We start from the raw sequence: 19884 nt of genomic DNA on the forward strand, positions 1-19884 counted from the left end.
AATACAAAACTTTTAGGGTTCCTTTCTTGCTGTCGTCGTACTCTGGGGAGCCACCACTGCTTGAATTGCCTTCAGCCAACGACATGGACATGGATGGCGGTTAGGGACAGTTTTTTAGTCTCGCGACTGCTTGTCTGGCCAGAATAGGTGAATTGCTCACAGGGATGTCGGAACACGAGAATGAGAAAGAAGAACAAAACTGGTGATGAAGAGACCAGTATAGTGAGCATGTGTATGACTCATAGGAATATTGATATATCTTACCTCGGGTTTTGTAAAGTATCACGAAGTAAAAGGAATAGTCACTCGAATATCATTCGTGTGAGTATAGGGGTCAATATGGATGTCCATGGTTCCGTTGTTGATCATTGAACGAATGGAAGTTTTGCTCATGTTTATATTTCGTTGAACCTACAGGGTCACACGCTTAAGGGATTACGATCTCTTGAGTTCTATATGAGTTAGGAATATGAGAAATATTTCTGGAAAAGTTTCGGGAGTTAGAAATATGAGAAAATTGTCGGGAAAGCTTTGGAATAAAATAAATAGTTTCGAGAGAAACCAGAAGCATTTCGGAGTTACCGGATATTGCCGGATAGGTGGGAAATGTTTTGATCGTAATCCCTTAAGCGTGTGACCCTGTAGGTTCAACACCTTAATCACTCTGGTATGTTGTTCGCAATCCTTTGGAGAATATGGCATATCTGGTTGAGTACATACCATGGAGTGCATGATAAATCCAAACACATATGCGTATGGAATCTCACTCATGTATTCTTACTCATCAACCGTCTTAGGGTGCTGAGTTTTCCAGAAATATTTTTCGCGTGACCTTAGTGAGAACCTCTTCTTTGTGTTTTTCATACTAAACCATTTTAGTATTTTGTCAATATGCATGTTGGCTAAGCCCTATTAGACGCTACGATCTATTTCTATTGATATTTATGCCTAGTAGATATGTTTTCTAGCCCAGGTCTTCTATTGAAAAACTATTTTCATTGAAGTCCTAATTCATGTCAAGAAATTTACATCATTTACAATGAAAAATATGGTTCCCCCGTAAACTATTAGAAATGTTGTGGAGTCCCACTCATTTTCTTGTAAACACAAGCATCTTCGCCATTCTTGATGAAATCAAACTCTCTGACCATCTCATCGAGACCAAGATTCCAATTCCTTTGTGGTTGCTTCAGTCCACAAAATGGATCTATGAAGTTTTGCAAATTATTCCAGCATTTTTTGGATCGATAAAACCCTCATGACGTATCATATACACGTATGTGACTAATATTATTATGTTAAGAAAAGTTTGTTATGATGTCCATCCGTCATATCTCAACGTTGAAATATCGAACAATTGGTAGAATAACCCGAATTGACTTAAACATCGTTACAATTTGATTATTTCATCGCAGTCAACTCCTTGAATTTGTCGAAAACATTTACAACAAGTTGAGCTTTATGGATGTCAGCTGCAACATCCAATGTTGGTCAATTCACGACGGTGTGGAGTGGCAGTGGTCAATTCCGCGCTCCCATCATGGGCGGCCGCTTGACGGTCGTAGCTTAAGGTGGGAAGAGTACAACTTCTTGTCCAGAATGAAAACTCTTGTTTTGGCCTTCATTGTTCAGGTTCAGCAACGACAAACTTGTGTATTACCTTGTTGAAGGCGTTGCCAACTTGTTGTTGTATCCTTCATTAGTTGGTCTCGGTAATCAGGATGAAAATCATTATGCTTGTCGTCACAACGGCGTGAGGAGGGGACATTCCTTTAAAATGCGTTGTTGCGAAAGAAGTCGACTTAGTAGTAGGTGTTGATTTCATATCATGTGTCTGTCGTAGTTATTCAAGTCTTGTACTCGATTTGTTGATGGTTGCTTTGCATCAACTTTAACAAAATGACCGTATGCATCTTTTCGAAAACAGAAAAAAGATAACTAAAAATCCCTGACTCTTTGAAGTACGGACATGAAGGAAGTTATATCATGGCATCTCTTTTCAACACTAGTTTCCTCATGACAACGTTTGCACTGGGACAACTGCACTAATCAAGATTAAACTTTTCAACAAGCGCTTGCAGACATACGACAGTTTCACTCCCTGGTTTCTTCATACATGCCACTAGCCCACTACACAGGATCACATCCTTCACTGTAAACACGAGACACTCGAGACATTACAAAAACAGAAGTTCAGAACTACTCCGTACTAGTAGTTGACAGAAGTAGAGATGGAGCTTCACTTGTGACGCGCTTCGTTGGGCGGCTTGACGATGAGAACGGGACAGCACGCGTGATGGGCGAGGTAGTCGCTCACGCTGCCCAAAAACGCCCTGCCAATACAAATACCACGCGCACAGGGTCACAAACACAATCTACTACTCTATCGAAAAGATGCTCACTCGTGTGGCAGACTCGAAATCCTCTTACCTCTTGACCATGCCCAGGCCACGGCTGCCGAGGACGAGGAGGTCGGCGCGCATGTCCTCCACGGCCTGGCAGATGGCCTCCTTGGCGTCGCCCACCACCACCGCCGCCGTGGCGCTCGCCTGCTTCTGCTTGCACACGTCCAGCGCGCGGGACACCGCCTTCCTGGTGTTCTCCGCCTGCGTCCTCCTCATGGCGTCCATCGCCGTGGGCGGGACGTAGGCCAGGCCTGCTGCGATACGACGCCGCACGCACCAAACGTGTCAGCCTTCAGCGTCAGCGAGCGCGGCCACGCGCGGGCCGAGTTCATAGAGTGGGTTGGTACCATAGGCGGAGCGGTCGACGCGGTGCTGGGCGTGGAGGACGACGACGGACGCGCCGGGGTGGTGCCGGACGACGTGGTCGAGCGCCCACGACAGCGCGTGCATGCTCTCCTCGCTCGCGTCCACGGCCACCACCACCTTCCATGCTGCAAGTGGTATGAGACGCGGAAGTCCCACATAATGTCGCATCAACCCACATAATTATGTGGGATTAAGTGGGATGTCCACATAAAAATAATTGGGACTATGCGGGTTGCCACATACCCACATAATCTGAATGCAAGAATTGAAGATACAGAAAGTACATGTCAGGATAGAGCAAGTTCATATTGTTTACTCTCCATGTATTAAGACTACAATCTATCAGGATACAACAAGTACATAATCTGAATGCAAGATAAATTGCATTAATACAACCTGCCATCCTTTATTTGCAGCAAGACTAAAGACAAAATCAATTGCAATAAGACTAGAGGCTACAACAAGATGAATTTTTTCAGCTCTTCAAGATCTTCCATCACCATCAACCTGCCATCCTTTCTTCAAGTAGCAAACTAGCAACTCATATTTCCTGTCAAAAAATATGTCCGTCAGTCCATTTGCATCATAAGAATCCATTTTACAGGATAATTTAGGGCTTTACAAAAAACATTGGAAGTCAAACAAGTAGCAAAGTAGAAACATTCATCTTTTCTTCAGAACAAAGGGCAGATGAACATTTTGCAGTAAGAAGAATGCTGCTTGCTGCACAGTAGCTTAAATGATTCAAGGCAAGCACTGCAGCCAACAGCTAGCTGATAATTAGAAATAGTGATTTTCATGGGGGCATCGCATATACCTTGATCTTCTTCATCTGTCTCCAATGATACGCCTTTAAATTTTTCTGGATCTCCAAAACATAAAACACAAAACACATAAATTATTAGATTAACTGTGGTTACCAATTTTCGTGAGGAATAAAAGAAAAACTTACTAACCATTTGTTCTCAGCCAGTCTTGTAGGCAAATCAAAGCTTCGACGGTGGAGCAAGAAAGACTGCTCCTATAATCACTGACAATGCGTCCTCCAGAACTAAAAGCGGACTCAGAAGACACCGTGGACGCAGAAATAGCCAATATGTCACGAGCAATTGTAGAGAGGACCGGATACTTGAGAGAGTTGATTTTCCACCATTCTAATATGTCCAACTCTTTCTTCCGTGGATACAACTCCCCTTTCAAATACTGATCCAGCTCATTATTTGCTTGCCCTTTTTTGCAACTGATATAATGATCCCACTCCACAAGTGGATCATCGTCTTCTTCATCCTCCTCGGCACTAGGACTCCCACAATCCTCTTGTTGGTGATGAACAGGAATCTCTTGAGAGTACTGATCGAAAAGCTTTTGGATTGCTTTGTTTAATTTACGCATCTATGTATTGGCTTCAATTTCACTTCCAAAGTCTTTTAACATATATTCAAGTAGATCAAACTTAAACCTTTGATCAAATACAACCGGAACACAAATCGACTTGTAGGACTCCTTCCAATACTTCTCTAACTTTATTTCCATTTGCTGCACCATATGCGCAATGATGGTGTTCTTACTTGATGACTCTCTCTTCAAGATCTTCTTGATCTTACATAGCTGGGGGAAGTAGAGATGACTAGTCGGATACTTCGATCCAGATAAAAGTTTGGTTGCTGTGTAAAATCCTTTTAGCAGTTTGCATGCAGATTCAGCCATTTTCCATTCAATAGGTGTTGGACAAAACTCGTACTCCTTGTCTTGCTGCCCTAAGGCATCAAATGCACTTCTAAATGGTATAGCTGATTCAAGCATCAAATATGTGGAATTCCAACGAGTTTGTACATCTATAGAAGGCTGCCTACTAAAACAACACCCCACTTGATTGATTATCTCTTGAAATTCTTGGCCTCTTGATTGTGAACTCTTTACGAATTGGACAGATTCTCGAATGTTATTGACCACAGATTTCATTGCGAGAAGAGCATCTTGAACCATCAAGTTGAAGACATGAGGAGCATATCGACAATAAAATAATTTTCCTTTCAAGAGAAGACAACCTTTTTTAACCAAATTCTCTCTTAAGTGGTTTATCATCGCGGTATTCACCGGTGCGTTGTCTAACGTGAAACCAAAGAGCTTATCCTCTAAATTAAACTCTTGAATAGTCTTTAGTATCACACCATACATGTTCATAGCATTATGAGGTGTCTGCATCATGAAGAATCTTATGATAATTTTTTGAATTTTCCAATCCGAATCAATCAAGTGGCAGGTGATGCAAAGATAACCCAATTTTTGGTTTGACGTCCACATATCTGCTGTCAAAGATACCCTACTAGTAGACTTCTCAAAATATTGTTGCATTTTTAGTCTGTTTCTCTTAAAATTTCCAATGCAATCATATTTGACGGTTGTTCTGCAGGGCACTTTGAACCACGGATTTAAGGAAGCAGCAAAGTCCCGAAATGGTTTGTACTCCACGAGAGAGAACGGCAATTCATTCACAACAATCATCTTGACTAATTCAAACCGTGAGACTTTAGCATCAAATTTTCCAATTAGGATCTACCACCTCAGGAGGACCCAACTTATCAATCATTTCATTCATTGCAGTTTTCATTGGGCATACCTTCAAGTGCCGACGTAAGTGGCTGGTCCCACTGTCTCGTGTGGCCGGAAAAATTTGTTGGCAATGATTACACTGGCCTTCCACAAGCATTCGACCCTCATAGATTGGCACGGCCTCCTCCCAAATGCGAGATACCAGCTTGCGGCGTCTACGCTTTGACCCTGCATGCATGGGAAAAGAACACCTTAAACATAGAGGTTCAATATTTAGACGCATCACGTGTTACTCTACAAAGTCGACCGTAGGAATATCCGGAAGCAAATGTTACCATGGGAACTAGGTCTTATCACTGCAGGAGATAGATTTTGAAGCGAAGGGGTGTTCTGTAGTGGCGTCCGCTGTGAAGCAGGTGTCTCTAGTAACTAGAGACACCTAGAGTCTAGTTGATCTGCTAACTTTGCCCTTTTTGTGGAAGCTTGCCTCACCACCGAGGACACCCTCTTCAATGCAGCTGTTCTTGCTAACATATTGACCCCTGGGGAGCTGGCCACTATCTTTGGAGAATAAACTCGTGGACTAGCTCTCTATAACAATGTAAACAATTATGGGTCAGAATTCAGTTAAGAATTATCATATAAGCAGACTAGTCTTTATCATATATAAGCAGACAATGTAAACAATAATAAGTTAGGGAAGAACTTGAGCAGAAGAAAGAAGAGTTGGATAACCTGCAGACTAGTCTGAAAGATGAAGGTGATTTCCAACTTGTAGAGGATACTAGTATATGCCAAGATTCAGATGTACTAAAGTGCACAATCTGACAGCAGGTTAAATGACTGGATATGTCAAATAAGTAAAGTAAAACATGCCTTGCGAACATTTTCCGCCTTCAATTTAGCATCATCCTCAATCAGATTTTTCTTGACAGAGCCACTGAGGCACTTGGTCTTGTCAGATTTAGAAGCAAGGACGACTTCAACAACATTCTCAGCAGGGGCTTCATGAATAGCAGCTATCTTCTTCTTCTTCTTGGAGCCAGACCTTGGGAGTTCATGCCCAGGTCGCTTCTTGCGAGCCTCGCCGGTGGGGGAGTTGGAGGGCTGCGCCGGTCCCGATGTGGTGGACTTGGACAACTGCGCTAGTCTGGCCATGGAGGAGTTGGACAGCGGCGCTGGTGCAGCTATGGGGGAAAGTGGACGGCTGCGTTGGTGCGGCGACGTTGGAGGTGGAAGGCGGCGCTGCGGCGTCCACGGAGATGATGGATGGCGGCGCAATCTGACAGAAGGTTAAATGACTAGATATGTCAAATAAAAGTAGAACAAACACCATATTTATATCAGAGAAAACATTACTACATAGAGCCATTACACAAAATAAAAACTGCTACATGTTGCATCGATTGAATTACAGCTAAACTGAACTGATTGGAGTTAAGGGAGATGTTTTCTGTTAACAGAAGTGAACTAGCAGAACTAAATTATAGCTAAACAGAACTGATGGAGACTACTGTATTGGTAAGCTAAAAATCTTGATTATCATTTGACATGCTACAAGTTGGAATGGGGTTTCCTTGGTTGAATACATGTGCAGTCATTTGAAGAGAGGTGATTAAAATTTAAACAAAACTCCAGAACAGAGAGTCAATTTACCCCAGCACCGGCTCTCTTTTCTTAACTTATGTGCTGACTCTGACTTGCATTCAAATTATTCAGTAGCATTGTAGCAACAACATGTTCAGTTCCAGTGGAACTGTTCCACCGATAACTAGAAGCATGATGGACATGTACTAACTTAAAGCAATGATTATGTGCAGATTAACTTACAGCCATGGCAGGTTCTTCTTGGACAGCATCATTCTTCTTCTTCTTCTTCTTGCAGGGAGGTCGCTTCTTGCGTGAATCGCTGGTGATGGCCATGGTGGTGGTTGACGGCGGCGCCGCAGGGGCAGACATGGCGGAGATAAATGGTTGATCTGGTCCGGCAGTGGGGGAATTGGAAGGCGGCGCTGGTGCAGTCGTGGGGGAGGTGGACCGTGGCGCTGGTGCGGCTGTGGGAGAGGTGGACGGCGGCGTTGGTGCGGCTACGATGGAGGTGGAAGGAGGCGTTGCGGCGTCCGTGGAGATGATGGGTGTGGGTGTTGCGGCTTCTATGGGGTAAGTGGACGGCGGCGCTAGATCGGCCATTGGGAAGGTGGACGGCGGCGCTAGATCGATCATTGGAAAGGTGGACGGCAGCGCTAAGCTGGCCATGGGGGAGGCGGCGGCGGCGTGCCCAACCCTAATGGCGAAGAGGGAAACGAGGAATTAAGTGGGTCATAGGTGAAAAACGTGGGTCAGCCCACTTATCCCACTTTCTAAATCGCAGGTTACGCGGGCGTCCACGAGCAGAAATTAAGTGGGTTTTTATGTGGGCGCCGTGGACGGCCCGCGTCCGCTTGCAGCCTGACGCCCCGGGGCCCCGGGTCCACCTTCATCAAGCCCGGCGCCCTGGCGGCCTCCGCGCCTCCGGCTCCAGGCGCCACGCCGCTTGCCGTCGCCGCGGCCTCGGTGCTCTCCTCCATGACGACGCGCTCGCTCCCGGTGAGACTGGCCTCGTGCCTGGCGATCACTGCCTCGATCGACCACATCACCTACCGTGCACGTGTGTATATATGCGTGCGCGCGCACGGTCGGCGCCGCTAGCTTTTGGATGTGGACGGCCCGAGATAGATAGATCGAGACGAGGGGGACGCGGTGGCTTTTGGTCCGTAGCTCCCGCCGTGCGTTCGTCAGCTCCTGCTTGCGTCCGGCGGCCGGGCGGTGTATCTTGGCTTCTTTCGGCCGTTGCGCGTGCCATGCCAACAGACCCACGCATGGACAGCCCGGCCCAGAAGCCCGACATCCGGGCTGGGCTCAGGCTCAGCTTTTCTGCCTGAAGCCCGATCAAGAGGCCTCAAAATAAGCTTGATCAAGGCACAAACCATTATTTTATAAGAAAATATAGGTAATATATATTTTAAATATCCTACTAGATATTATTATTGTAATTAAAAAAAGCGTTTGGCCAAGCCGGTCCGGGCTTGAGCTTTAGATTTTGAGGTTGTGCTTTGAAAAGCCCGGCCCGACGAATGCCCAGGTTTATCAACAGTGTCGTCGCTTGCTTAGTGCCAAATCAAACCGTAACGTCATCTACTGAAGTATCACTAGTGGCGTGTTTAATAGGTTGCATCCGGCCCAACCAGACGGGTGCGGTGCAAAAATAGGGTGTTTGTTTGGCTGGGTTGCATATGTTTTTCAGCCCCACGCAAAACTTAAAGCAGTTTCAAGTTTGACCGAGGGGAACGGCCGGATCGATTATTTTTTGCGACCTAGACTCATAACTTCCCAATTGCTAGTCACCTCCCACTCCCATTCACAGTCGTGCCATCCCCCAACCCCCATCCATGCCGACAACCACGTCATCCAAGACCGATGGGTAGGCGGCCTCGCCTGGTCCAACATTGACCTGATGTCGGCAATCATGGTGTCGTCCCCCATCTGCAGAGAGCCGCATGCGACGGCCATTGACCCACCAATCGATGTGACTCCTGCTCCGGAGGTAATCATTTGGGGGGCATCAGCGGAGGGAAGCTCGTCGGTTGCGATGATGGCGGTCGTGGTCGGTAGTTCTTTTACCCCCAGAGGAGGGTTTCTTCCCTTGCTTTGGGGCAAAGTGAGGGGAGCACGGATGGAGCATGGATGACGACAACCTCTTCCTCCACCGAGCGCGTCATGAGGAGCATCGTTGAAGTGGCTAGGGCCCTCAGATCGGCATCGGTGATTTCCATCTCGATGAATACTCGGTGGCCACCGCTTACTCTGCGTAATTTATGGGAACCTTGTACTCACCTATGGATCACACGGTTGGGAAGGCGTGGGCTCCGCCCAAAGTCAAATTATTTGCTTTGTTGGCCATCAAGAAAAAAATTAGATAGACAACTAATTGGCCAAGCGGGTAGCCAAATTGCGGTCTTTCTCCTGTTTGCAAGAGAAATCAAGAAACCCGGACACACCTCTTCTTCAAGTGCCGAGAAACCCTCTATATTTCGAACTTGGCTAACGAACGCTACACTTAGAAAACTTTGACACCTCCTCTTGGCGCCTTAAGAGCCCCAACAAAGATTGGTGGGTCAATCTTTCCGCAACAACAAGGTCAACTGTAAAGCAATGGCGTCGCTTACAATGCTCATTAGTTGGACCATTTGAAACGAGAGAAATGCCCGTGTGTTTCGAGAATAGAGCAAGCCGAAGACCATCTTGCTCAAGGCCATCAAAGACTAGACCAAGCTTTGGGTCTTGGCAGATGCAATTTTGTTATTTTGGGAAACATTCTATCAGGAGAGTAATTCCATGTTTATTGCGGGTGGGCCTCGCGGCCTTGTAATACAGAACTCTACCCTCTTCTTCATTAAATAGACGAGGCAAAACCTTTGCCTCCATTTTAAAACAAAAGCATGCTTGCTTAGAAACAGAACATGCTTCGACGGTCATTCATGCTCTGCATTATGAATAGGAATTCTGAATACGTTTTTTAGAGCGAATTATGGAGTATTTGTGATCAATAGGTCTTGTACTGGTCATGTGTTTGGCGAACCGAACTCTTCGAGATGTGCCTGTTTTTCAGCAGCATCACCGCACTCTGTACTTCAAGGAAGAAAGAACACTACGTCCATGGCAATGTAATGCATCGGAACAACTGCACTAACCAAGATTAAAAATTTCAGCAAGTGCTTGCGGCCAAACAACAGTTTATTCCCTACATTCTAGGATGTTCATAGAGTACTGCACATGAGCTCGATCACATCTTTATTGGAAGCACGAGGCACTCGAGACATTCAGTCGACAGTGGCAGCAGAGTTGGAGCTTCACTTGTGGTGCGCCTTGTTGGGCGGCTTCACGATGAGAACGGGGCAGGAGGCGTGATGGGCGAGGTAGTCGCTCACGCTGCCCAGCAACGCCCTGCAACACACCACCAGCACAAGCACAGGGTCAAGGCGTGGCTTGATGATCCATGGAGTTTTATTATGCATATGCTTGTAACTCTGTAAGCAACATGACTATTGTCTCGGTGATAAAGGCTTGCTCTCATAGTAAATAAACATGAAAAACTAAAAAACAACTGTGTTTTCTTTAGCCATTGGATTTTCTTAAATGTACTACTGTTTAAGGAGGCAAGTTAACTAGCTATTGCACATCTTCCAGCCATGCATTTCAATATGCTACCAGGATAAGAAGGGAAGGCACAAAGGGAAATGCAGAAGAGGAGGCAAGCTGCAAGAGAGAGAATGGAAAAAGGAACAGGAACAGAAAAGCCCATGACGTGACTCGGTAAGGCCTGCTACGGGCTCTCGGTTTGGGCCCAACCGAGCAGCGGGTGGCATTGCCGGAGCATAGAAGAGAGGGCAGTAGCAGGTTTAGTACCACATCGCGGACGGAGGAGAAACCCTGGGGAAAGATGGCTATAAAACGAGACCCAGCTCAATGTTCCAACTCATACCTTTCTCGGCCTTTTGGCTAAGATCAAGTGTAGTATCTGTTCTTATCAGTTTAATATCTGATATGTGGACCATGTGTCCACAACGATATTAAATTTATTTTTCATGGGGGAGAGCCCACCACGGTAGCTTGCTGCCAGGGCTCTCATGTGTCGTCCAGGTGTTGCACTACTGCCTGGACCTGGCAAACCCCAACCAAATCAAGCATTAAAATTTTGAAATTTAAGGATTTCCATATGTTTGCAATTCAAGTCGCTTGAACACTGAAGAAAGCTAAGCTGTGCTTTAGTATCTTTGGCTCTGCCAGTGAAGTAGTCGAACTGCACCCAGAATCACAATCTGTTATCGAAGATGCTCACGCGTGGTGATCTCATTGGCATGCGCGTACCTCTTGATCATGCCCAGGCCGCGGCTGCCGAGGACGAGGAGGTCGGCGTGCATGTCCTCCACGGCGCGGCAGATGGCCTCCTTGGCGTCGCCCTCCACCACCGCCGCCGTGGCGCTCACCTGCTTCTGCCTGCACACGTCGAGCGCGACGGACACGACTCGCCGGGAGTTCTCCTCGTGCGTCTTCCTCACGGAGTCCACCGCCGTGGGCGGGACGTACTGTAGGCCTGCCTCCGTATGCACACGCAAACGAGTTCCGTCAGTGAGCGTGAGCGTACGTACGTGTGTGTGCGTGTGAGCTAGCTTGTTGTACAGGACAGGCGGTACCGTGCCCGGCGACAGGGTAGGCCAAGTGGTCGGCGCGCGGCTGGACGTGGACGACGACGAGGGACGCGCCGGGGTGGGGCCGGACGACGTTGTCGAGCGCCCACGACAGCGCGTGCAGGCTCTCCTCGCTCGCGTCCACCGCGGCCACCACCTTCATCGTCGCGCCCTCCGGCCCGACGCCGCTCGCCATGGCCGCGGCCTCGGCGCTCACCTCCTCCATGACGATGCCTTCACTCGCGGTAAGACCGGTACTGACACTCTGACACAGCCTCGAGCGAGCGCTTCGATCGTTGGTTCCTATAAATATCCGCACCTACGGGCGGTAATAAAACCGGCGTTTGGCTTTCTTGCGCGGCGGCACAGTATGGGATAGACACGGCGTGTTTCGACTCTCTAGACATCTTGTCTTCGTTGCGCGTGGCAGTCATGTCCACGGCGGCGAGCGAGCTGGCGACACCTGCCGCTCCTCCGGTTCCGGTGCGCCAGCGCGTCCCCCAGCTCCAAGTCAAGTCCCAACGCACCAGCGTCTCCTCTCTCTTCTGTGGGCTGGATGGCGTGATACTGATACCGACCAAGAAGATGAACCTTTCAGAATGAAATACCACAGGTAGTACCAAAAAGTTAAATCATGCCCACAACTAGAATTGAACAACATAATCGCATCCAAATCAGTACTGTTCTGGGCATACAGAGAAGCAAGTATGACCATGCCAAATCCCAAAAAGTTCAGTCATGCCCACTGCTAAAATACACATGAAAAGTTGCATATTCGGTTGCTTCTCCCTCTAGAAACGCAATCCTGAGCCATCAACCAACCAAGCAGTGGTTGGAAGAACTTGTAAGACACACAAGTGCTAATTAAGCACAACTCATCTTCTCTCAAGTAGTATAACCTTCTAGGACCATACGGCAATTGACAATTGCCAGCTTCCTCTTTCCTGATCATATACCCATAGCACCCTTGGCCTCTTCCAGAGATGGTGAACTGAACTACTACACGGCAGCTCTACGGCAAAGACCAATTCCCAGCCTTGAACTTCGAATGGAAGGCGGATTTCCTTGAAACCACAAAGAACACTGCACGCAGGAATTAATGGAAGCTCTTATTTGCGCTGAACAATGTCAAGCATTCTATACGTACGAATGCAAAGTATACACAGGTTGAAGAACGGACCAGGTACCGCCGGGATGATGTAGTCTTTATGCTGCAGCGCTTCCTGAAGAGTTTTCCCTTCTCTTACTTTGATCCACTTACCCTGGCCTGCACACATTGAAATGGAATACAACTACTTATCAGCGCAGCATAACAGCATTATAGCATGTTGCAGTAAATGTAGTTCTGCTAATGGCAGATTGGATATACTCCTTCGGTTCCTACATATAAGTCTTTTTAGAGATTCCACTATGGAGACTACATTCGGATGTATATAGACACCTTTTAGAGTATAAGTTCACTCTTTTTGCTCCGTATGTAGTCTATAGTAGAATCTCTTAAAAGACTTATATTTAGGAACGGAGGGAGTATTACATACTGAAATTGACAGAATCATAGTTCACATCGTGCTGTCTTTTTACTGTACATCATGTAAATTTAGAGAAATAACCTAAGGAATATGTTTTACATACTTGGTGATATAGCTGTGCTGCCCTTCACAGTATCATGTTCTCCATCTTCCCCATCAAGGCTTTCTGTGAGTGACCCTGAGTCGACAGTGCCTTCCAGAAGATATTTTAACATTTCACTTTTGGAGAACGGCGTGCCATCACCAGCCTAGTGTATCAAATGGAAATACCAGTTAGCCAGCAAGGCAACGAAATGAAACTAGAAAGTTTTTCTATCCTAAAGCTGTGTCAAAGTACTGACAATGGTATGTTGACTGTAATCCTAATTGTGAATGAAAAAGCAAAAATCCTACAGATTTGTGAAACTTCAAGATAACTTGCAAAACTGGACTGGATAATGCTAATGATGATCAACATGATAGTACTGAAATCTTAATTGTCAACAACTCCGAGTTTTCTCACATGAGTCCGACACTGTTAAAATTGGTAAAGGATAATGCTACAGAATATTGCCACAGAGGTTAGAGCTATCATCTCGACATTCTATTGCCAGATAAACCATTTACCAACAACAACACTTAACTACATCAGTGTAGCAATAACATAACTTATGTTGCATCCCCCAAAACTTAGTAGCAAAAGGGTATGGATCGAAAAAACTTGTCTCACAATCATCTAGTGAAAAATAAATCAGAAGGACATTGCCTGTAGCATATACACATCAGAGGCATCAGTGTTCTGTTTTAATGTTCTATGAAGAGGTCGTGGCACTTGCCTCATGCCATTTAGAAGAAAATCTGATATCTGTAGGTGCTAGCACTTTGCAGAAGGTATATATTAACTCTCAAGTAGTGACAGTTATGTCGACTGTAATAATATAATAGTTGTAAATGAAGGAGCAACCATCCTACAGATTTGTTAAATTTGAAGATAACTTCAAAAACTGGACTGGATGCTGCTGCTAACGATGGTCAAAATGATCACATTGAAATCTGAATTTTCAATAGCTCCTAGTTTTCTCACATGAGTCTGCCACTTGTAAAATTGGTAAAGGATAATCCTACAATTTTCAGAATGTGGCCACAAAGGCTAGAGCTACCATCTTGACATTCTAGCACCGGCCAAATGAAATTACTAATAACACTTAAGTAGCAATAGCATAACTTATGTTGCATTCCCCAAAATTTAGTATCACAAAAAGGTCTGGATCGAAAAAACTTGGCCCACAATCATCTAGTGGAAAAATAAATCAGAAGGACAATGTGTGTAGTATATACACATCACAGGGGCATGAATGTTTTGTTTTCATGTTGTATGAAGAGGTTGTGACTCATGCCTCGTGAAATTTAGATAGAGAAAATTTGATCATCTGTGGGCGCTAGCACTTTGCAGAAGGTAGCCTTACAGGTTAACCCTCAATTAAAATTCGAAGTGTGTAAACAAACCTGACAATACAACTCAATAGCGTCCCTTGTGTAAGCGTGGTTCTCATCCCATGGCAAAGGTGGAGAACTTTCTGAGAACATGTTTGATAATTAAGGATAACAGGAATTCAAGAAACCATTCCTCCTCCTTTTTGTGATGAAAGTATCTATGCATATTCATGTACATACTATCAGAAAAAGTATCACGTAACTTTCCAAGGATATGAGATCAAGGTGATCCGAGAACATATCAGTCTCCGGAAAATCCTCAATAAAGTCGCTCGACATGACCTCCGGGTAGAGCAGAAGAACTGGCCAGTGGAGCACGCCCTGCTCATCCAGCTTCGGCTTCTTTACCCCGGTCAGCTCCTGATATGCTGCCTTCCCCAGCCTCAGCCCTCTCTTCTCTATAGCAGCAGCAAGATCCTATATGCATCTAATACAGTCAATTACACAAACAGGAAAAGAATAAGGAAATGCTGAACTGCCAATTTGGAACAGAAGAGACCTTCGCGGCGGATATGGCCTGTTCAACCTTGGCCCTTTTAAGATCCCGCTCGCGCTGCTGCGCCTCCACCTGCGCGAGGAATTTCTTGAGCTCCTCGTTGGCGGGGTCCTGCTCGAGCCCCCGCCGGCAGAAGGACGCCGCCTGGGGCAACTGGTCGAGAGCAAGCGCGGCCTTCGCCGCCCGGTAGTGCGCCTGGCTACACGAATGTCACACATCACACGGCGGCTTCCTCGCCAAATCCGAGAAATTGGAGCAAGAGAGGCGTAATCTAGAGCGAGCGAGCGTGCGGACCTTGAGGTTGGAGGGGGAGAGGCGGACGGCCTGCTGGGCGTCGTCGAGGGCGCGGCGGTGGTTGCCGAGGAGGAGGTTGACGTGCGCGCGGTTGGCGAAGAGGACGGAGGCGTCGGGGTTCGGGGCGGAGAGGGCGCCCATCTGGGCGATGGCCTTGGTGTAGCAGTCGACGGCGTCGGGGTAGTGCTTCCGGCCCTTCTTGACGAACTGGTTGCCCTCCTCCCTGTACTCGCGCGCCGCCGACTCCTTGATGGCGGCGATGGCGTCCAGGTCGGCCTTCTCGCCCTCCGTCAGGGGCTCCGACCCGGGCTCCATCAGCAGCGCCATGCCGTCGGCCAAGGTGCTCTCGGTCTGGGTGGATCGGCGGCGCCGCCTCTTGGCTTCTTTTCCTCCCCTGTGCTGTCCCCGCCGCCGCTTCCGGTGTTTCTAGTAGACTTCGAGAAGGGTTTGTGCTCCGTCCAAATAAGCTTCCGTAGATGCATCTACTACGTGATTGTTGTAAAAGGATTCCGTTGCATCTCATACAACAAGGCGCCTGTAGCTCAGTGGATAGAGCGTCCGTTTCCTAAGCGGAAGGCCGTAGGTTCGACCCCTACCTGGCGCGTTATTTTTGTTTTTTGGTCGATTTCTACAGTTTTTTGTTCAAATGATTCGGAAAAAAGCTGTTTGTTTAGTTAATACGAGTGGTATTTTGCACTATTTTCCACCCTCCGGTTGGTACCACTGAAGGAAAATGAACTCCTGATGGGTTTGCTATCCGGAACTTTTTTTTTTGTATAAAATTATTTTGAACACTCTTGCTCTTGGACCGAGCTGTTTTCAGTCAAACTTGTTTTTCAACATCCATACACCTCGGGGCTGAAGCCAAAGAATTGGCGTTCTAACCAGTAAACTGCTACTTGTTCATGGTTTTTATTCAAATTGTCTTTAGCAGCCTTAGTCCTGTACATTGGCAAAAAACTTAACCGGATGTTATGTAGATATGTGATGAGATATTTGTGCAATTTAACACGGATCGCACCCCAACGGAGTCTACTGTATAGACTCGAAGAGAGTGCGTGGCTTTGCCACTACAAACTCAGGCCATTGAGTTAGCACCCGGTTCTCACAACACCCTTACTCCTTAAGATTGAAGAGTTGCATCTCTATCTTCGGCTAGAGTTCTTTTTTACAATGACATCAAAATTTTCATGCCATAAAGTAGATATGAAACAAAGTGAACAATTGAGAAACCACATTGGTGAGTGCACAAGATATGTTAATTAAATACATGAACTAATTTGTACCACATTGGCAAATTTAGTTGTCATGAGGATTGCAAGCACCACTAAAGTATGAAATAAACCTTGAATTCGTACTCTCACTTCGAGTTAAACCCTGACTTATAAATCTCTGAAACTGTCACCCTATACTCTTTAATCCCGGTCTATTCCTGTTGATTTCTGCTAAATACATGTTTGGCGCATAGTGAAAAGGAAAATCCTGAGCGGGATCACACGCTAATGTCGCTAACTACGCGGGTCCATGTGTCATATTCATCTTCTTCTTTCTCTCAATCTATGTCATCCCCATTTTAACAGTCCCGCACCAATTTCCCCTGAAAAATCTCTCTGTCCCCCTCCTAGCGATCCAGAAGGCCCTGACCTTGTTCTTCTCCCCTCCTCTTACCGAACCGCCCAGCCCCGAGCCTCATCTCTAACTCCCCTCCTCCAACATATCCCTCGACCCACACATGGTGGAGCTACTACGTCTCCCGTACAAGCCATGGGTCACAACTTGGGATGCACTACGGCTGGCTATACGTGTGGTGGAGCTCTCCTCTTACCTCGCCTCCCCCACCCCCCGCGGGTGGATCTCCAGCTTCCCCGATGCAAGCCACGAGTCAAGGATGGCAACGGGGATGAAACCCATCGGGTTTTGCCTGTCCAAACCCATCCTCACGAGAAAATCTCAAACCCTTCCCCGTCACCGTCACCATGCGCGGGGCTCATTTTTTGCCCATTCCCTGAACCCATTGGGTTTTCTAAACCCACGGAAAATCGGCATATTTAACCAAACATAGTAGTAACAACAATAGCACTTCAACATCAAAAAGAGCATATTTCAATAGCATAACTTGAGCAAATTTCAGCATCATATAATAGTACATGGTTCAGCAGCTACAAGGAGCATATTTCAGGATCAGAACTTGAGCAAAAAGAGCTATAACAGCAGCTACAAGGAGCATTTTCCAACACAATACAATACCCCATTTCAGCAACAAAGATAAGCTTATTTCAGAAACAAACAAGAGCATATTTCGGCCATACATGATTCAACAAGATGTTCAATTACACAAGTACTAAAAAAGAATTCATGCATGGTTCACAGATCTTGCACAAAGTTTCAGTGGAGATGTCAAGTCATGCCTGGCCGACAGGTGCTATGTTGTGTCATGCCTAGTCGGCAGGTGCTACGCACGACAGATCTTCCAGAGTCTTTGCGTCTAGATGAATGCGCGCAGGGCGGTGCCGCCGTGGTGGCGTCAACGGATGTCCGGACTGGCAAGGGTGATGCAGATCTCTCTCTTGAAGATGGGTCAGCGGTCCGATGATGATGGCGGCTTCTAAAACGTGTGCGCTTTAGGTCTGCTGCACCGGCTGTTGGTTCCCATACGTTATGTGGATGGATCAGTGACGACACCAATTTTAGATATGGGGGGTGAGAGCACTCCACATTATCGAGTTTGTAGGTGTGAGTGGTGGCTTCGGGTGGGCTTGATATATGTTCTTGTTAGTCTTTTGTTGAATAATTAATAAATATGGCTGTATGAATCGATTGATGCAAAAGCCGGGGGTTTAATTTCCTTTTCCAAAAAAAAAATCATTTTCCCTTGCGCGACGAATGAGCATTTAGCAGAAATCATCCGGGACAGACCGGGATTAGAGAGTACAAGGTGCTAGCTTTAGGGATTGTATAAGGTCAGGATTCAACTTAGACTAAGAGTACAAATTTAAGGTTTATTTTAAACCTTTCTCTATCAAGAACTTATGTTACTGAAATAGTGGGAATGCTTGAGCCTGGAGGAAAAATAAATAGAATGATTATACGGATGCCCTGTATGCTCCATTCCTAAACCGCTAATTTTTATGACACCACAGAATTGGCATATAATACCAATCATAAATTGCAAATCTACTGTTACAGGTACATGATTATGCTTCATGCCCTAGATGTAGAGCACGGTAGTGTCGAAGAAGCAGAATTTGCAATCTTCGGAGAGCAGGGTGAAGCTATTGTGGGGAAGAACCCGCAATTTCTATAGGCTTACACGATCGAGGAGTCAGATCGGCAGCATGCTATCTTAACTTGCTGCTCTGTTAGGCAAAAAATACACTGTCATGGTTACTCCAAGCAGCAAATCGCTACAATTATTTCCTGATAAAAAGGCTAAGCCTTTACGGGGGATGGCATCATCAGTCTTTTGGCCGCTCGGGCACTCCTTCGGTGGCTCAAGAAGATGCCCAGTTTTCTTTCTCTGGGAGACTGGAAGTATGTCAGCTGACATACACAGTGGCCTTTAACGCAACGCCCCCACCTGCTAGCTCGAGCTCAAAATGAATACTGTTCCAAAGATACTACTCCCTCCGTGTCAAGATATAAGACGCTTTTGTAGTTTAATTTGAACTGCAAAAGCGTCTCATATTTTGGTACAGAGGAAGTAATTATGAAGCTTTTTAGTTTTCACTGATGACATTTTCATGCATTCAGGCAAGCAGCAAAAAGAACTCTTTCCTCAAAGGGTCAAAAAGATCCAAAGAAGAAATGAAGCAAGGCGACTAAGGGCTTCTCGCACGAGTGAATAAAGATGCAGTCTGCTAAGAATGGCAGACAGTAATTCTTAGTCCAGATTGTGGACGTTGTGGGTCAATGTCAATGTAGTTTAGATCATGTAGTCCATGTCATGGTTCTGTGCTCTGTATCTATGTCACTCCGTACTCGAATGACTACTGAAATAATCAACATGTCAGTGTTATATTTTGCATACTCTTTCCAAATTTTATATGTTTCGCTTCTGCAACCCAAGCAACCAATGATCAATAATAACGCACCAGGTAAATCAGTTCAAGCAATCAAGTAATGCACTTGGATTCAACTGGCCAAGATACAGTAGCATACTGGTGCAAATTGATTGCTGCAGATTACAACCATCCTGACACAATACATGCCCATGAAGAAACCACAGGACGCTGGCGATGCAAAGAAACATCGACCTCAACTAACCGTAAGACCCCAGATCCAATAAAAAAAAAACTGGGCTGAATGTTCTGGTCATACAGATCAACTATGCGAGTTCTCACGAGATGCACAAGATGGCATTCGCATGAAATGCACAGAAGTGCCATTGATAAAAAAAAAGTAGTTCCATCAATGGCAGAAATGTCAGAAGTCCTTCGGTTCCAACTTCCAACCCCTGACGAAGCGAAACATGGAAGCGTTACTAAGATAATAACGAAGAGCGCCCCGAGCAGCGATGAAAGGATTAACTGTGTTGCCACATA

The 19884-nt window shown here is 46.1% G+C and overlaps 3 protein-coding genes and 2 non-coding genes across 6 annotated transcripts; 2 read left to right on the forward strand and 3 right to left on the reverse strand.

Annotated features, from left to right (window-relative positions):
* Positions 1–2239: 2239 nt before the first annotated feature.
* On the reverse strand, positions 2240–7957 carry LOC123107836 (universal stress protein A-like protein). The gene is made up of 4 exons (XM_044529742.1): positions 7799–7957; positions 2753–2888; positions 2431–2659; positions 2240–2333 (listed from the first exon to the last, which is right to left on the reverse strand). The coding sequence occupies exons 1-4, from the start codon at positions 7955–7957 to the stop codon at positions 2240–2242; spliced, it is 618 nt and encodes a 205-aa protein (XP_044385677.1).
* A 2109-nt stretch (positions 7958–10066) lies between these two features.
* Positions 10067–11800, reverse strand: LOC123107837 (universal stress protein PHOS34). 2 transcript variants are annotated; one of them, XM_044529744.1, is made up of 3 exons: positions 11558–11800; positions 11232–11457; positions 10067–10307 (listed from the first exon to the last, which is right to left on the reverse strand). In XM_044529744.1, the coding sequence occupies exons 1-3, from the start codon at positions 11775–11777 to the stop codon at positions 10214–10216; spliced, it is 540 nt and encodes a 179-aa protein (XP_044385679.1). In that variant the 5' UTR covers positions 11778–11800; the 3' UTR covers positions 10067–10213. The 2 variants fall into 2 exon arrangements, with proteins under 2 accessions (XP_044385679.1, XP_044385678.1); XM_044529743.1 differs by having other exon boundaries at positions 10067–10390.
* On the forward strand, positions 10842–11038 carry LOC123109110 (U2 spliceosomal RNA). The gene has a single exon (XR_006452404.1). It is a non-coding gene; the product is annotated as a U2 spliceosomal RNA (small nuclear RNA).
* Positions 11801–12183: 383 nt separating the features above from the next.
* Positions 12184–15784, reverse strand: LOC123105038 (tetratricopeptide repeat protein 4 homolog). Its single transcript, XM_044527009.1, has 7 exons — positions 15344–15784; positions 15053–15244; positions 14770–14970; positions 14566–14646; positions 13184–13328; positions 12732–12818; positions 12184–12634 (listed from the first exon to the last, which is right to left on the reverse strand). Exons 1-7 carry the CDS (start codon positions 15668–15670, stop codon positions 12564–12566), a joined length of 1104 nt encoding a protein of 367 aa, XP_044382944.1. The 5' UTR covers positions 15671–15784; the 3' UTR covers positions 12184–12563.
* A 90-nt stretch (positions 15785–15874) lies between these two features.
* TRNAR-CCU (transfer RNA arginine (anticodon CCU)) lies at positions 15875–15947 on the forward strand. Its single transcript has one exon. It is a non-coding gene; the product is annotated as a tRNA-Arg (tRNA).
* The last annotated feature ends 3937 nt before the right edge of the window (positions 15948–19884 follow it).

Source organism: Triticum aestivum, chromosome 5A (assembly GCF_018294505.1).
Source record: "Triticum aestivum cultivar Chinese Spring chromosome 5A, IWGSC CS RefSeq v2.1, whole genome shotgun sequence".
Taxonomy (NCBI): Eukaryota; Viridiplantae; Streptophyta; class Magnoliopsida; order Poales; family Poaceae; genus Triticum; species Triticum aestivum.

What these genes read in the sequence shown, in the direction of transcription:
- LOC123107837 (XM_044529743.1), bottom strand. Translation starts at nt 11,777, where the DNA reads ATGGAGGAGGTGAGCGCCGAGGCCGCGGCCATGGCGAGCGGCGTCGGG. An exon ending in CTACCCTGTCGCCGGGCACG is followed by an intron (nt 11,458 to 11,557) that starts GTACCGCCTGTC and finishes ATACGGAGGCAG; the next exon opens with GCCTACAGTACGTCCCGCCC. An exon ending in GGCCTGGGCATGATCAAGAG is followed by an intron (nt 10,391 to 11,231) that starts GTACGCGCATGC and finishes TGTTGCTTACAG; the next exon opens with AGTTACAAGCATATGCATAA.
- LOC123107836 (XM_044529742.1), bottom strand. Translation starts at nt 7,957, where the DNA reads ATGTGGTCGATCGAGGCAGTGATCGCCAGGCACGAGGCCAGTCTCACC. An exon ending in GGGCGCCGGGCTTGATGAAG is followed by an intron (nt 2,889 to 7,798) that starts GTGGACCCGGGG and finishes GCAGCATGGAAG; the next exon opens with GTGGTGGTGGCCGTGGACGC. An exon ending in GGCCTGGGCATGGTCAAGAG is followed by an intron (nt 2,334 to 2,430) that starts GTAAGAGGATTT and finishes TTGTATTGGCAG; the next exon opens with GGCGTTTTTGGGCAGCGTGA.
- LOC123105038 (XM_044527009.1), bottom strand. Translation starts at nt 15,670, where the DNA reads ATGGCGCTGCTGATGGAGCCCGGGTCGGAGCCCCTGACGGAGGGCGAG. An exon ending in TCTCGGATCACCTTGATCTC is followed by an intron (nt 14,647 to 14,769) that starts ATATCCTTGGAA and finishes TAATTATCAAAC; the next exon opens with ATGTTCTCAGAAAGTTCTCC. An exon ending in CATCATCCCGGCGGTACCTG is followed by an intron (nt 12,635 to 12,731) that starts GTCCGTTCTTCA and finishes TCCTGCGTGCAG; the next exon opens with TGTTCTTTGTGGTTTCAAGG.